The 15453-nt window shown below is 40.2% G+C and overlaps 3 protein-coding genes across 4 annotated transcripts; 2 read left to right on the top strand and 1 right to left on the bottom strand.

The window, feature by feature from the left end:
• The first annotated feature begins 296 nt into the window (after positions 1-296).
• On the top strand, positions 297-3300 carry LOC104443360. The gene is made up of 2 exons (XM_010056713.3): positions 297-1110; positions 2908-3300. Exons 1-2 carry the CDS (start codon positions 412-414, stop codon positions 3070-3072), a joined length of 864 nt encoding a protein of 287 aa, XP_010055015.2. The 5' UTR covers positions 297-411; the 3' UTR covers positions 3073-3300.
• A 1287-nt stretch (positions 3301-4587) lies between these two features.
• LOC104443359 (calcineurin B-like protein 4) lies at positions 4588-8979 on the top strand. Of its 2 annotated transcripts, none has more exons than XM_010056711.3 (9): positions 4588-4821; positions 5230-5374; positions 5790-5872; positions 5979-6038; positions 6466-6574; positions 6735-6787; positions 7453-7533; positions 7623-7735; positions 8230-8979. In XM_010056711.3, the coding sequence occupies exons 2-9, from the start codon at positions 5272-5274 to the stop codon at positions 8282-8284; spliced, it is 657 nt and encodes a 218-aa protein (XP_010055013.1). In that variant the 5' UTR covers positions 4588-4821; positions 5230-5271; the 3' UTR covers positions 8285-8979. The 2 variants fall into 2 exon arrangements, with proteins under 2 accessions (XP_010055013.1, XP_010055012.1); XM_010056710.3 differs by having other exon boundaries at positions 5190-5374.
• Positions 8980-10752: 1773 nt separating this feature from the next.
• LOC104443358 (E3 ubiquitin-protein ligase SINAT3) lies at positions 10753-13838 on the bottom strand. Its single transcript, XM_010056709.3, has 3 exons — positions 13239-13838; positions 11812-12198; positions 10753-11271 (listed from the first exon to the last, which is right to left on the bottom strand). Exons 1-3 carry the CDS (start codon positions 13455-13457, stop codon positions 10909-10911), a joined length of 969 nt encoding a protein of 322 aa, XP_010055011.1. The 5' UTR covers positions 13458-13838; the 3' UTR covers positions 10753-10908.
• Between the last annotated feature and the right edge of the window lie 1615 nt (positions 13839-15453).

Here is a 15453-nt window from a genome sequence, read left to right as displayed (position 1 = left end):
TATATTGACTTTTTAAGGATAAGGGTCACGGTCTCCATGTAAGTATCAATACAATTATTATGTTAACAACAGTATGTTTAACTATGAAGAATGATCAATATGCCTCGTATTTACAAAAACTAATTTTTCATGTCGGTTTGAACAAACTATGTCTAAACTCTTTTTCCACACATTCGAAGAAATGAATAATCATCTTCAGGACATCCAGAAAATTCCGCATCGAAGGGCCCCGTGCTTGATGACTCGTTCTTCGCCACAAGTCTCGAGAGTCCTCATCTTCCTATAAATAAATGGCTGTAGCCAGTTTCTGTTCCTGATGGACTCTCCATCTTTCTACATATCTCTCTCTCCTCCTTTCCCTCTTTCTTAACTGCCCTGAAATGCAGACTGTAGTCAACGCAAGGGCTTCTGATGGATTGGGTCGCCTTCGAATCCACCTTTAGCTGTGTTTCCTGTAGCCCCACAATCCCTTCCGCCAAGCCTCTTCTTCATGCCACTGCACGCTGTTCCTTCCTTAAATTTTCCGACTTCAGGAAACTCAGGAGTTCTCCAACTTCAGCTTCTTTCAGACCACCTTCAAACGCCCGAAGTTCTCTTACGAACCAAAATAACAACTTCTTGGGCTTAGTTAAAATCTTGCGGAATATCAAAAATTCGATTTTTTCGCGAACACAGAGATGGGCTTCCGGCGTACCAGACTGTGGCGATTCCCAGGAGGTTTTGGATAGTCATAGTGATAATTACTTACAGAACGGAGGGATAGGAGTAGCTCTGCTCAGCGTAACGTCCAATGCCCAGGTCAAGATCAGTCCTTTCGTGGCGACGTTGGCGTCAAATCCCACGTTTGTTTCGGGTTTGTTCGCATGGTTCGTTGCGCAATCGATTAAGGTGATATTGAACTTCTTCGTGGAGAAGAAGTGGGATTTGAGGATATTTTTCGCTTCGGGAGGGATGCCTTCTTCTCACTCTGCTCTCTGTATTGCGCTGACGACGTCGGTCGCGCTCTGTCACGGCATCTCGGATTCATTGTTCCCTGTTTGTCTCGGGTTTAGCTCGATTGTTATGTATGACGCGATTGGTGTGCGGCGACATGCTGGGATGCAAGCCGAGGTGAGGGTCGTTTGTTTTGTGTACATTAGGCTGCTGGCTTTGATGAGGTCTTTCTACATCTTATGTCGGAAATATCTATTTCTCTATGTCAATAGTTAATGCATATGGCTTGTTTGACGTAGTGCTGATGAGGAGTTAATCTGGAGACAATTTGCATAATTGCAGTTTTTGTGGGAAATTTGGTGTTCTATACAGTTCTGTCACTTATGTGATTGAGTTTCCCGTAAATGATTCAGGAAACGTTACGCAGCGTGTAATGCTGCTACAGCTGACTAGTCTTTCTGAAGGCTTACAGTTGTAGAGGATGCTCTAGTGTTTGGTCGTTGTTTGATGAATGCATATGAGAAGTATATAATCTCTTAAGTGTGTACTCTATAAGTGTTGTCACACAAAAATAAAAGTAGAAATTAAAGTGCTGTCCCATAGAGCGAATTTATTGGGATGGGAATCAAGATTGGTTTTCTTATAGTCAGTTCAGGGAGTATAGAAAGATTAAACTGGTCAAGCTAATGAAATGTTGTTCCCCATGGCGTTGTTCTATGAATTTCATACTTGGTTCCTTCCTTTTTGTGAAGTACTGGAAATGTAAGTAGAGCTGGCCTAACCAAGGGGCTTCAAATTAATATGAAGAGGAGCACAAAGTTTAGTTCTCAGTGATGTTTAAAGTTTAGGGTAAATAAGAATGATGCTAGTGATATTTAGTTTCTCCTGTGCTGATGATGGATGGATGGATGATTGGACGGACACTTCGACATCTCTCAAAATTTTACCAGTAGAAGATGCATGTTTGACAGTATTCAGAGTTTAAGTCTGCATTTGAAAAGGAAAAAAAAATAGGCAGTACAGATCTACTAAGGGGCCAAGCTGATGGGAAGTTAGTTTGTTGCCTGTGGAGGTCTTGTTGGGTGTTTTATAATATGCACTCAATTAAGCCACAATGGCTGGTTAAGTATTGACTGTTGTGGTCTTTTTGGTTATTATGCCGCCTTCTCTTTTTATCTTTTTGGCTGAAGTCGATAGTCTAAACGTTCTCTAAGCTGAAGGGAGCAAAGCTTGATGATTGTATTAATAAGGCACCCAAAGTTCCTTGGCAGAATGGGAAACCTCCTCACAAGAAAACCCCAATTCCTCTTCCTGCCGAGAATTAAAAATCAGGGTAGACCCCATGGGCTTATGAGAGAACCAAAACTTTGAATTTTAATTTGCTTGCACTGTCACTTGTGGTCTTAGAAATCCCTCCTTCACCTTTGCTCCCCAAGTTATAGCATCTGCAAGCTTTGCTGCTTTGAACAGCTATCCATTCAAACCTTTGGTCTTGTACCTGTGGGGTTCGACTCCCCTTCACTGTGGGCTACTGCTCTCACCACACACTTGATTCACCATCTGAGTTTTGCTATCATGCAGTTCTATTTGTTGGTTAGTGCCTTTGCAGTTGCATGTCTTAAGCATGGTCCCAGTCGAGACAATGGAAGTTAGAAAACCACCAAAAGGAATAAGGAACAGGAGGATTTTAGTCTTAATGGAAGCTTTTGCTATAATATTTCCATATTCATTTGAAAGTTTCCTCCTCTCCCTAGTTGTTTACCTTCTTTTAGCCTATCACTGTCTTCCTTGGTTTGTTTGTTCACTGCACTGCTACTGTTGGATGAATCATTTTTCAGTTTGTTAGCAATCATTTGAACGGTCTGTCCATTCTTATAGGAGCATGCATGAAGTCATTAAACATGATTGAAATACCGTCAGCAACATAGATTGGTTAAATTTCCTTACAAGTCTTATGGGGGTTGATTAATGCAGGTTCTCAATATGATCGTTGAGGATCTGTTTCAAGGGCATCCCATTAGTCAGAGAAAGCTCAAGGAACTTCTTGGGCACACACCATCACAAGTCTTTGCAGGAGCTCTGCTTGGGATTCTTGTCGCCTGTATTTGTTGTGGCGGCGGTTGCTTAGTTACAACCTGATTGTTTTGCAGGCTGCCTTTGTATCAAACAAATAATGCAACATTTCCATGGGTGGAAATGTTAAAAGTGAATTGAAATCGATTATTTCCTCTTCCTATTGTATGGAGCTGGTCAAAGGCAATAAAAAAGAGCCTTGGAATGGGAAACAATTTTCTTTGTACTAAAATGGGTTGAACTTGCTTGATATGTCCTTGCTAACTAATGTATTTTCCTCCCATTCAAAACGCATTTCTACCCTTGCCATTTCCAGCTTAAACAGAACTGTATTACTGATCATCAGCCTCTCAGCCAACTCAAAGGAAAAAAAAATCTGACATAGCCTGGTTGGTTGCTCTGCAGTCTGATGGCATTACAGAGGAAGAAGATGAATTAAGCGACGGCCGAGAGCAAGTGAGAGCAAATGTTAGCAATGCATATGCATTTGTATGACACGAGTGGGATTTGGAGTGTCTTCATAACTATAGAAATTTTTAGTGACACGTCTTATTGTCCTTACCTGGGATTTACTCGGGACAACAGGGAGTAAAATGTAATAATACGAATCGTGTCATCACTAGAATATTTTAACTTGATTAATTCTTATTAAAAGTGGATGAAAATGTCTCAATTCGTGTCAAAATCAAGTTATGTCGTATTGCGTTGGGATTTCTTTAAGTAAATTCTTGGATGGTGTAAGAAATGACATATTCGAGATGGTGACTTAATCTAATCATCTTGTAAATCTATCAGGTGGAAGTCTACTCTCCATTAAAAAAATGCTGGTAATTTTTTGAAAGAGGTTGTTAGTGTCAAAATATTAGTGGTACAAAAATTTGTCTGTCATTTGATTTTTCAGTCATTCATTGGTATGTTACCAATATTTTAATGAAATTACCGAACTTTTTAAGTTTGCATAATATTGATTTTTCTCATTTTTACCAAATTTATTGGGAAAGTGCACAAGATTTAATTTTTTTTATAAATCTTACTCTATTCTTATTCTAACTCTAACTTCTAAACTTTTATCTTACATTTTTGTAGAACATAAGAATTAAAAACCATACCTAAACTAAATTGATTTCACCCCAATCTCATTTTCTCGGAGAAGATGGAGATTCAAACCCTCATAGATGAGATTCAAGTATTGGAAAATTTGATGAGACTCTCACATGAAATATTTGGTTGTTTGTCACTTGACAATTCCCACTAGAGTTCTTTCAAACCTTAAATGCTCAACTGACCAAAATAAAACCTTAAGACTTTTATTAACTAATGAGCGGTACATTTTACTTATAACTTTGCACTTACCACAATTTTATATGTCCGCTAGACAACGTCTCAATTTTATTTGTCTGCCTTATATGAATTGACCAATTCTTATATTAAACGATTTACTTTTCTTCATATTAATTTATTACCAACATCTATTTTAATTATAATTTGCTAAAATTCATAACTCTTTTACGGATTTACGGATTTTTTGTTTGTACGATTTATCACCGTCCGTTCCCCATTTTCTCGCACGCGCCACCATGTCTGACTCTTTGTACTTTCCCCGCCGCCGTCCCGTGAAGATGTAGTTGAACCCGCCACACCCGTGCGTCCTTTGTCGCAGGATCTCGTGAGTTTTCGACCCTCCTAAAAGAAAAGTTCGCTGGAAGCTTCAGGCGCATCGGAGCACAGGCTGAACACGTTCACTCGCCGGCTTGCGACCGGGACGATTTTATCTGTTTCTGGGTCCAGATTGTCTTCGGGTTCCCGAGTAGATTGGTATGGTTTTTTCTGCTTCGCTCTTGCACTCAACACCCTGGAATAAGAACACCCAAATTCATGAAAAAGATGAATATATGTTGGAAACATGGCTTGACTTTCACCGATTGGACCCAAGTTCTTTCGTCTTTCTAGTAATTCCGACGATCCCATTCTTCTACGGTTTATGTCTTCGTCGTCTTTTACTTGTTGACCTGAGGATTATTTTCCTGCGAATGTGCTTTCTTGTTGGGAAAAAGTTGGGAGGTCCCATGAATGCTTATTGTTTGTCCTGTGAAGCTGACCGTGTTGTCAGTCTTTTACTTTGTCTTTGTCATCCGATGCAAATGCCCAATGGGTCAGTCTATAACCGGTGTTTCTTGTGGTAGGTAATTCTTTTATCTCAATTGAAAGAGCATTGTTGCATAGGAAACAATCATTGAGCTGGATTGGAGCTTAATTTGGTAGATAATGGGTTGTGGTCCCTCCAAGCGCGCCAAGGAAAGTGCCACACCTGAAGCCAAACCATCAAGTGCATCAGCCGAACATATTGCCCTTGCTTCCGAAACACCTTGTGAGTGCCTAGCTCATCCCCCTGTTGTGCTTGTCTATTTGGACTTTCCAAGGCAAAATCTTGGGACCATTTTTGTCTAGTAGCCGCATTCTTGACTTGATAAGGCATTGAAGCACACTGTTAAGGTCCTCCTAGTTCCTACCACCTCTCTGCCCATCCCAAAAGAGGAAGGAAATTAAGACAAGTTCCTTCAGACCTGTTAACAAATTTTGTTTGATGTTCTTCATAAATCTACTGTAGATTCATGTGCATTATTTTAGAGGATGACATGCTTGACCTCGGTTGATTAAGGTATCAAGGGTGTAGTTAATTGGAAGTTTAGCTTGCCATGACTCTGTTTCCCATACACATTGATATTCTGTTGTGCCTTTCCTTGGATGCTGCTGGTAATTGACAGAACCTGTGTCACCTGCAGTTACTGTAAGTGAAGTGGAATCTTTGGATGAGCTATTCAACAAGCTAAGCACTTCTGTGATCAAGGATGCGCTAATACACAAGGTATCCTGCTCCCTCCCACATGTGGGGATAGAAATAAATTATATCCATATGACAGTGTATATTGTACCCTAGACTGACCAAATATTTCTTTCTTTTTGTGTGCTAGGAAGAACTTCAGCTTGCACTTTTTCAAAATAGCAAGAAGAATAACCTTTTTCTGGATAGGGTATGATTTCTAACTTTGTTGGGGATAATATGTTTTTCCTGCTGCCAATTACTTGCTATGAAGCTTGAGGTCTATAAAAGGTTTTTTTACGTGCATCCAAGAGTTAATGAAGTAGAAGAACTGTGTAATATCTAGGTCATAATATTGAGGGAAAATGTTAGCATGACATAGCCAAAAGTTAAAACTGCAATTCATTCTGTTGGTGAAAAAACTAAGCATGTGTGCTCAATAGATATCTCGGTACCTCTTTTTGTGTCAGTGGATGTAAATCAATTAATTGCAAAAGAGAGCAAAAGTCGCTTTTAATGAGTATTATGTATTCGACAGCCATTCCTTCTATCTCTCTTGTATCATTTTATAGGGAACATACTTTTTCTTTTTCTGTGAATTCGCCTTCTGTATAAGTGTATTCCTGCCCCCTCTGCAGATGTTTGATCTCTTTGATATCAACCGAAATGGACACATTGAATTTGAGGAATTTGTTCGATCATTGGCAGTTTTCCACCCAAAAACTCCTGATGCAGTCAAAGCTTCATGTAAGAACCAGAGTAGAAAACACTCTTATGGTGTTATGACCTTTATGAGTCTCTCCACACGGATGTTCAATCTCTGAGTACCTAATATTCTTTAGTTCTACAGTTCATAATTCATGCTATGCATTTACTAGTACTAAATGGAGGTTGTATTTTATGGCAGATGCTTTTAAATTGTATGATCTAAGGCAGACTGGTTACATCGAACGGCTGGAGGTAAGCATATTAATCCAACATTCTTCAATCTGAGGCATATGATGCTGCTTCACTACTTGTTTCTCCATGAGGGAGGGGGAAAGGGAGTAATCTACACAGGAATCTGTTAAACAATGGATCCGCTTCAATGAAGCATTCACTCGGTGCTCAATATGGGTTTGACCATGTAAAAACTTTTCAGTACTTACTCTCATATGAACTCTTGATTCCCATCCTAAATTAGTGCTTGACAATAATAATACTCTTTAAAGTAAAGCCAGTGGACGCTCTCAATTTGATGCATCTTGACTGTTGAAATCCCAATTCAAGTACGATCGGAAACCTATTAAATGTATGACTCTTAACCTAGATCTTGATTTGCTACAATTTTTGTAGTATTTCGATCCTAATTAATGGAAACTTGGGGCTTGGTATCATTGATGTACAAACTTGTCTTTTAAATTTCCTTTCCAATTCGATCCTTTAGACACCCTCATTGATCCTTTCATGTTTATTGATATCAATAATCTAGGTTCCAAACTATCAAGGATTTGGCATACTCAAAGCATGCCTCTAAACTTAAAAGTAGATCGTAAGAGAATTTTGTTGAAATTAACTACTTGTTACCTGTGATTTATTAAGTCTTCATGTTCTTTTACTAAGCATATATTTTGCCATATTAACAGTTGAAGGAAATGGTGCTGGCCCTCTTGAGTGAATCTGAGCTGAATTTATCAGAAGATATTGTAGAAATGATTGTGGACAAGGTAAAGAATGGCCTATATGTAGTGTGTATGATAACAAGTATTCTGTCTTTTCTAGTTCTCCTGCTTATTTACTCGCTCTCTTTAAACAGACATTTGCAGAAGTAGACGCAAAAGGCGAAGGAAGAATTGATGAAGAAGAGTGGAAAGATTATGTGGCAAAGAACCCCTTGATGCTGAAGAACATGACTCTTCCGTATCTGATGTATGTCAATTACATTACTTTCAATAAAAGTTTGCTCATCCGATCTTATGCACTTGCGCATAGAAGTAGCATCTTTTTACATAACTTGACCTGTATCTTTTTGGCCATTATCATAAGAAGTAGCATCTTTCCGTATCTGATGCACGGCTATTACATCATTTGTGTGGTTTACACCTGCTTGATCTCATCACCCGGGATATTATCTCATTCATTTCTTTCAGAGAAAATGTTTGAGTAAAAACTAGCATCTTGGCATTCTTTGCATTGTAGAAATTGGCCCACTTTTTAATGGATTTCATAGATGTTGAATTTTCATTCCTTATTTATTTTTTATGGGTTTCCATTGCTGCTACTAGTTCACTATCCCCTGGTCATGAAGGGCTCATATATAGTATAAGGTTGTAAATTTACTCCCATTCATGCAAGGGATTGCCAAAGACAACTTTGCTATTTTCAACTGGCTTACTTAAGTTAGCTTCTCAATACCTTTTCAGGGACATAACCGCATCATTTCCCAGCTTTGTGTTGAAAGGTGAAGCACATGACTAGAGTCGTAGGCTACAGTGACTCTTTACCTCCAAGTGCATGACTTCTTTTTTGAGAAAAAGCCTACTTTCTATTTTCCAGAAGATGCTGAAAATGTGGAGAGGGATGAATCCTGCATGTTCTTCGACCCATCATTCAGGAGCTAGTTCTCACAATTCAAAACCTTAATTAGTAGGGGTGTGCAACTGGACTGGTTCTCCCCAGGAACCAGACCGGACCGCCCAAAAAACAGGTCCAGGAACCAGATCTTGGTTCCAAATTTTTGGAACTGGTGGCAACCGGTCCGGTTCCCGGTTCCAAGTGAAGACCCACCTGGGAATTGACCGGTTTTGGAACCGTTTTTTAGCTACAGTAAAAGACCTAGTTTCTCTAAAATTCAAATTTCAGCCTCCTCTGTTTCTTGTGTCACCTCTCTCTCTCTCTCTCACGCAGCAAGCCAGCAAATTTAGCTCCGCATCTCTCTTTCTTTTGTGGCTTGCTGCCGTTGATGTAGGTAATGCACCTCTGTACATTGTTCTGCTCTAGTCAAAGTCCAATGTGAAATGTAGTTTTCTTTGTTAATATGCGTGCTCGATCTGATTGAGACTACTTCATTTATTTTGAACATCCTGAGTTGATTTAAGATGGATTTGTATCAAGCGTGGATTTGTTAATATGTTTCCTCATCTTTTAGCCAAAGGCATATAACCTGTTCTATATAATGCCTCTGTTGTTTGTTTTAATATATAAACATGAGACCGAGGCTTTTATCATTTCTGTGGAAGCATACATGGATTTAAGCTATTTTCATTTACCTCAAATGTCCTTAGATTGATGTAGAGTAATGTTGGTATCGGATCGTGGATCATTGATAGTCCTCATCTTTAGTTGGAAACGCAAAACCTGCTCAATGAAATGTTTTTGAGTGGCAATCTTGAAATAGGCTCGTCTATTTCATACACCTAGTTCAGTCGGTTCCCATTAAAGCCCAATGGCAATAGCTATGCATTTCATCCCACCTTTTGTTAGTTATATAGGCTAAAGTTACACCAGTCGACATATCTAATCGCAAAAAACCTTTTTCCGGCCTATTTGGGGGTTAGACAAATTCTCATAGGACCAGAATAAAATTGCATTTGATTTGAAAGGTATGAGTGCCATAACCGAGGATAATGTCTAAATGATGGTTTCGCCAATATACAATTGCCCTAAACATATAAAAAGTCTCATGTAACGAATAGGTAGTTTTATATGATTCCTTGGTGGTTGACAACCTTATATAATGGACGAACCCAGGCAGTCCTTGTGAAGAACTTCCAAACTCATAACTGATTGGACACCAAAACAGGCAACTTCATGTTTTTTTTTTTGGGGTGGGGGGTTCAGTAACTTCATGTGATTTCAAAGAAAGACTATTTAGGGATGTCGAGGCTGAGTCACCGATGGATGCAGCCAACTTACAGGCACCAACCAGTGCGGCATGCAACCGAATGGGATTGATAGTGGAAAGGAGATGCATTCCCCTAAAAAAATCATTACCATGTTGATAAATCCAAGACTTGAGAAGGAGGAAACAACAGTTCTACGTTTTCCTTGAACAACAGATGAAAGAACCAGCTTGAGACTCCGACAAAAGTGACAAATCTTTTACACCAAAACAGGCAGCAAAAGTGACAAACCACTTTCGAAGTCCATCAACGTACTAATCAAAGAGTCAGATTGAGACGATCTCATACGGATTTCTGATGATATTGACATGTCTGTAGCTGAGACAAGGCTTGAATGGCTATGTAACTTGAGCGAGTAGAAGGTACAAATGAAAACGGCCAAAGCACGGTAGGTGCAACTTAAAGAAAGGATAAGGTGTCTTTCATTGTACAACCAACTCCCCAACCATAAATTGACACCGCTTGCCTCCGTTTCTGTTGGGGGGACGCCCAGACACACATCACTTAGCAACTTCTATTCATGATCGGTTGGTTTGGCTACGAGCCACTTGGCGAAGCAGTTTCGTCAGTTCATCATAGCTCCCGAAAGTCGTTCATTTTTTTTAATAAGCTCCAGAGAGTCACTTCCTTCGACCTTTGGTTCATTACGTCAAAGGGAAAGGTTAAGAAAATAAACAAATTGGATCTAGCGATCACAACTGTCTTTTTGGCATGGTAGTGGAAGTAGTTCATCCACTCCCTTTAGTATTGGGCTAATAAGATTGACTCACCAAACGAGTAAGATTAAAAAAACAAGAGAGATGAAAACAACTTCTCCGATGAGATTCATCCTCCAACAGGACTTTTGAGCACACGAGTGCTCATTTTTCGACTGCGATGTGGTAATAGCCTTTCTCAACCCAAGCTCAAGGCTGAAGACGCCATGTTACTACGCAATGGCAATGGGTCCTGAGATATACCAGTGGATGCAGTAGCTAGTTTGTTCCGGTATTCGCATTCGATATACCTGATGATCTCTTGCTACGATGACATTGACTCATCATCAAGGCACAGAATCGTGAAAAACATTATTAACAATTCGTGGATATGATACATCCAGCATCCTTACAAAGAGAAATCTTGAGAATGAATTGTCGCAAGATTACATTTCCACCACATTAGAGCACGCAAGAGAGAGAGAGAGAGAGAGAGCAAACCATGCTAGCTACACAGGTTGGGTATGCAGGCCCCACCATCTGGATTCTGCTGCTCTTTCCAAATCCGTCCTGTAACCCGAAGTTTCAGCTCTTTTCTGTCTCCTCCAGAAAAGAAAAGTGCCATGTTGCGCTGTATAATTAGACCGTCGTGGCTGTCCCTAACCTTCCTATGGCTATCTCTTATGCTTCGTGGCGTCCCCTCCCATATGAGTTTCCGACCATTCCCTCCAACCTCCAAGCTGTAGCTGTAGTTCCGAGCTTCCATCTCATCGCCCATGAAACGGAGAAATGCCATGTAAACAGGAGCCATTCCAAGCTGAAATGCTTCAAAGTGGAGGCAGAAGTATTGTCCAAAGCAGTGGAAAACCTGAACATATGACACGCAAAAATGGTTTTGGACATGGGCATTCAGTCACAGCTTTGATGCAAAGAATGCAGGGGAAGGTGGTTCAGGAATCACTCATGGATATATTAACTATCTTAGTAACTATTTTGCAGTTAGATACTGAACCTCAAATAGTTCAATTTTAAGGTAAATATGGCGTACAGACTTAGTGCTATCGTTATGACTACTAGTGGCACTTAAAAATAGTCAACAATAGTTCAAAACTCAACCAGACAAGCATATCTCACTGTAAACACGGTGAAATCAGAGTGATTCTAAAGTGTGTGGATGTTGACAAGGCCACATAATGTACTTTCCTGCATTGATAGGACAGAAAAATTTAACGAAAGAAAGGAGGATCCCAGATGATTTTTGATGATTAAATATCCTAAATTAAATTCTTTCCCAATAAAGCAACTGCACTTCTTATAACAACCCTGTGAAACCTTTTCATTAATAAAGGCTCATTTTATCAATTTTTCCTCACAAAGACCTATAGATCATGGGTGAGTGGATACTCACGGTTAACATCCACGTCGCATTTTCTACTTCGCGTGGATTAGACTTCACATATCGATGGTTGAAAGTGCATCCAGAATGCATATCCACTTTGTGGTCATCTCTCAGATGAGCAACTAGGAATGGAATGTCCCCAGTGACAGAGCACTCTGAACCGGCATAAGGGCAACTGTATGGCCTGAAGTTACAAATAGCCTCATGTTTGAGTTTACTGTAGTAAGGAAATATCTCTGGGCACCCAAGAGAGAAGTACTTGCAAGGCAGCTCAAGTGATTCTGCCACTTTCTCCAGTGCAAGACACCTTATATCACCAAGTTCCTGTCTGCATGTGGGACACCTATTATGAACCCTCGTTTTACAGGTTGAGCAAAGTGTATGCCCATTGTGGCACTGCAAGGAGAAAGTTGTATAGATTGCTTAGCCAAACAAACTCAATTCATGAAGGAGTTGCTTCTCTAAGTTCACAACATCCCAGGGGAAATACTCAGAAATGTGACTAGAAAGCACAGCGAAAGTTACATTGTAACCGTCCTAGAAAATACATGAGTTTAGATAGGATGAAAACTGGCCTCTTCCAATAAACATAACAAATTTCAGTACTCTTGAAGTATTGCTTTATAAAACAACTAAATGGTAGAATATCATCTTTTAAGGGCAGCAAGCTAGATATAATCAAGTTGACAAACAAAGACGAAAAATAAACGACTAAGAAAAAAAGTTTGTTTGAATGCCTTTGCTTTGAAAGACATAAAAAGGGATGATTACCTACAATGCTCCAGCTCAGCATGGGATACAACAAGAAAAGTAACACCCTCTACTACCCTGATTTCTGAGAAACAGAAAAAGTATATCCGATGGAATTTCCTCATTATAGCTGAAAGGACAGTGGATATATGTGGAATTCTTTCTATTTCATGAACTATAATATTGAGTCTCTCATATCTGGAATACTGAGCAGCAAGAGTGACAAGCAAATCGACCTTAGACAAAACCAAGTTCATATTACAGAGAAGCAACTTTGACAAGTCACTAGAGATATGAAAGGACCATTTTTAATTTCAAGAAGTTACTTATGACCCAGCATCAGTCAAATCCCCCAAGAGCACACCATTGTATTTAAAGCCAAATCTACCAAAATCTCACCAAGCTCATTTCCTATAATCCAAGAGGGTTCCTTCATCCCACAGCCCACATGATTGACAAAAATGTTCCACAGAGACTTCCATTACCTCAACCACTCGACTAACGTCGAAATTGAAGCCGAAATCGACCACCCAATCAACTCAAACACCATCCAACAAATTGATGGACATTCTCACCTACCAATGTCGGAAGGTGAGGAATGAAGCAGCACGGAAAGAAAACACCCTATGAACAGGAAATCACAGAAACCCGTTGACCCAAAAGCGTCAAAAGATTAGAGGAATGACCTGATAAATTGGAGGGTACATCGAATTGGTGCATACTGGGCACTCGAGCAATTCGTGGACGCGGGTGGTGCTGGGAAGAATCGTGGAGGAAACGACGCCATTGCCGTGAGAAGACTTGGGAGGAAATTGCTGGTGAAGATGGTGGTGGGGATTCTGCTGGATCTCATCCTCGTCCGTCCCATCTAGGGACGTTATGCATTCAATACTATCGGTTTCCATTCAAATCCCGACAGAGCCTGAGCTCGGAAACGAGGGAAAGTTGCCGAAATTGTCGGATTTACAGGCGCACGAACCGGGAAAGAAGGGTCGGAGCGAATGAAAGAAGGGAAAGTTTCGATTTTTGAATCGAGTATGCGATGGGTATGCTCGGCTTTCCTCGCTCAGAGAATCAGTGAGTATATTGATCTCTCAAATGAGGGGGAGGAGTGATATTTTTACAGGAATGAAACGCATTTTCTGCGAAAAAGGAGGTTCCTTTCTTCACCAGCTCAAGGGAAGAGAGAGAGGGAGAGGAGAGAGAGAGAGAGAGAGAGAGAATTCAGGGGAGCGGAATCCGACGGCGGAGAGACCAGCACATGTGTGCGTCTTTCGTTTGTGCTCGCGTTGCGTGTGTGCGCGCGCGCGTACGAGAAAAGATCGATCTCGATTGGAAGGAGGGGGAAGGGCCCAGCGGGTGGATGGTGATCGTGCGGATTCGGGAAGGGAGATTAGATTACTTAATTATTGAAAGTAATCGACCAACGCTAATCTGTACGTGACTACGTATAATATCCTCATCCATTTTTTCGTCACCTAGATTATTTCTTCTTATTTAAACTACCAGGAAAGTTCGGACACCGGGTCTGTCTTAGGAGGGCGTTCGCGCCGTTCGACCATGGAGCTAAAGCAGCAAGATGCGTCTGCATTCATGGGCACCTCGGGGTCGAGCTGCTGCTGCATTTTGCTGATGTTCTCGTATTGCGAAGGAAGAGCCTTCGAGATAGGGAATGTAAGAAGAATGATTCGTGCTTGTCTGGTCTATAGCTTAACCTACCAGTTAAGGGCATTTGCCCCGAAGAGAGTGGCTTTGGCATCATTCGTGACTTGGGTTCAACGTTACTTCAACTGCCCGTGAGTGCGCACTCCCCCTTTTTCACTTTTCGGCCGCACCAGTCTTTGAGCTACGAATCATCATCCCCCTAAAGCTACTCGAATGACTGACCCTTTTCCAAGCGATGTTCATCGCTTCTGCAGCAGTTATTTCTACATTTTTCGGATCTGTTCATGTTCTTGACTTTCCCAATAACTTTACAAAAAAAAAAAAAATGCTGCCAAGCACCCGACCTGATGGTAAATGAGTGGTTGAGGTTGAGCAAGTTTGGGCATTCAGGTTAGGTCAGGAGATTAAATCCCGCCGCAATTACATAAAGTACAGTTATTAGAAAAGCTCTCCCGTTTGAATTTAGTTCCTCTCTTAAACTCTTCAATGAAATGCACCAATCCTAATCTTTTGAGAATGAGGCATATTGGTAAACAGATACGAGAAATGTAAAAACTATTGTAAACATAAATGTGAGAGAATAAGGCATATTGGTAAGTCGAACTATTTGACTTTCTCTTGATTACAAGGGACAAATTAAGGAGTCAAAAGCTATTTGACAATTGCTTAACATTGACTCCATCGCCACTTTGAATTCAACTTGCTTAAAATCGACTCCTTTGCCACTTTGAACTCAACACGTTTTTTCTCAAGTGGAGTCAAGTTTGAGCACTTTTGTTAAGCTTAATCTAATAATCTAGTTATTTATTTGTTTTAGTCACATGTATGCATTTGTAAAGATTATAAACCACCAGTACTTTCAAATGAATATATTGTGCTTTAAGAATTCGAGCTCGAGAGCGAGTTCAAACTTAGCTTGATCCTTGAGCTTGAGACTTTACTTGCTGATTGAGTTTAATCCAAATCAAGCTCACGTTCGTTGGAAACCAAACTAAGTTGACTCGAGCCCAATCTTGATAAATCAAGCTCGATTGCACGATCGAGTCAAGTCAACTTTGACTATAAAATTGTGTGAACTCAATTGGCCTTGCTTAAATCCATATAGCTAGAAAATATATAGAAACAGAAAAATCTTATGAGTTGTTCGCTTTCTATGCCATAGTAGGTGTCATATAATAACCATCTTGACTCTACCGAATTTTTTGTTTTATCTCTTTCGGAATAATCACAATTTTT

The sequence above is a fragment of the Eucalyptus grandis genome, chromosome 5 (genome assembly GCF_016545825.1).
Source record: "Eucalyptus grandis isolate ANBG69807.140 chromosome 5, ASM1654582v1, whole genome shotgun sequence".
NCBI classification, from domain to species: domain Eukaryota; kingdom Viridiplantae; phylum Streptophyta; class Magnoliopsida; order Myrtales; family Myrtaceae; genus Eucalyptus; species Eucalyptus grandis.
This window is presented reverse-complemented; position numbering and strand designations above follow the sequence as displayed.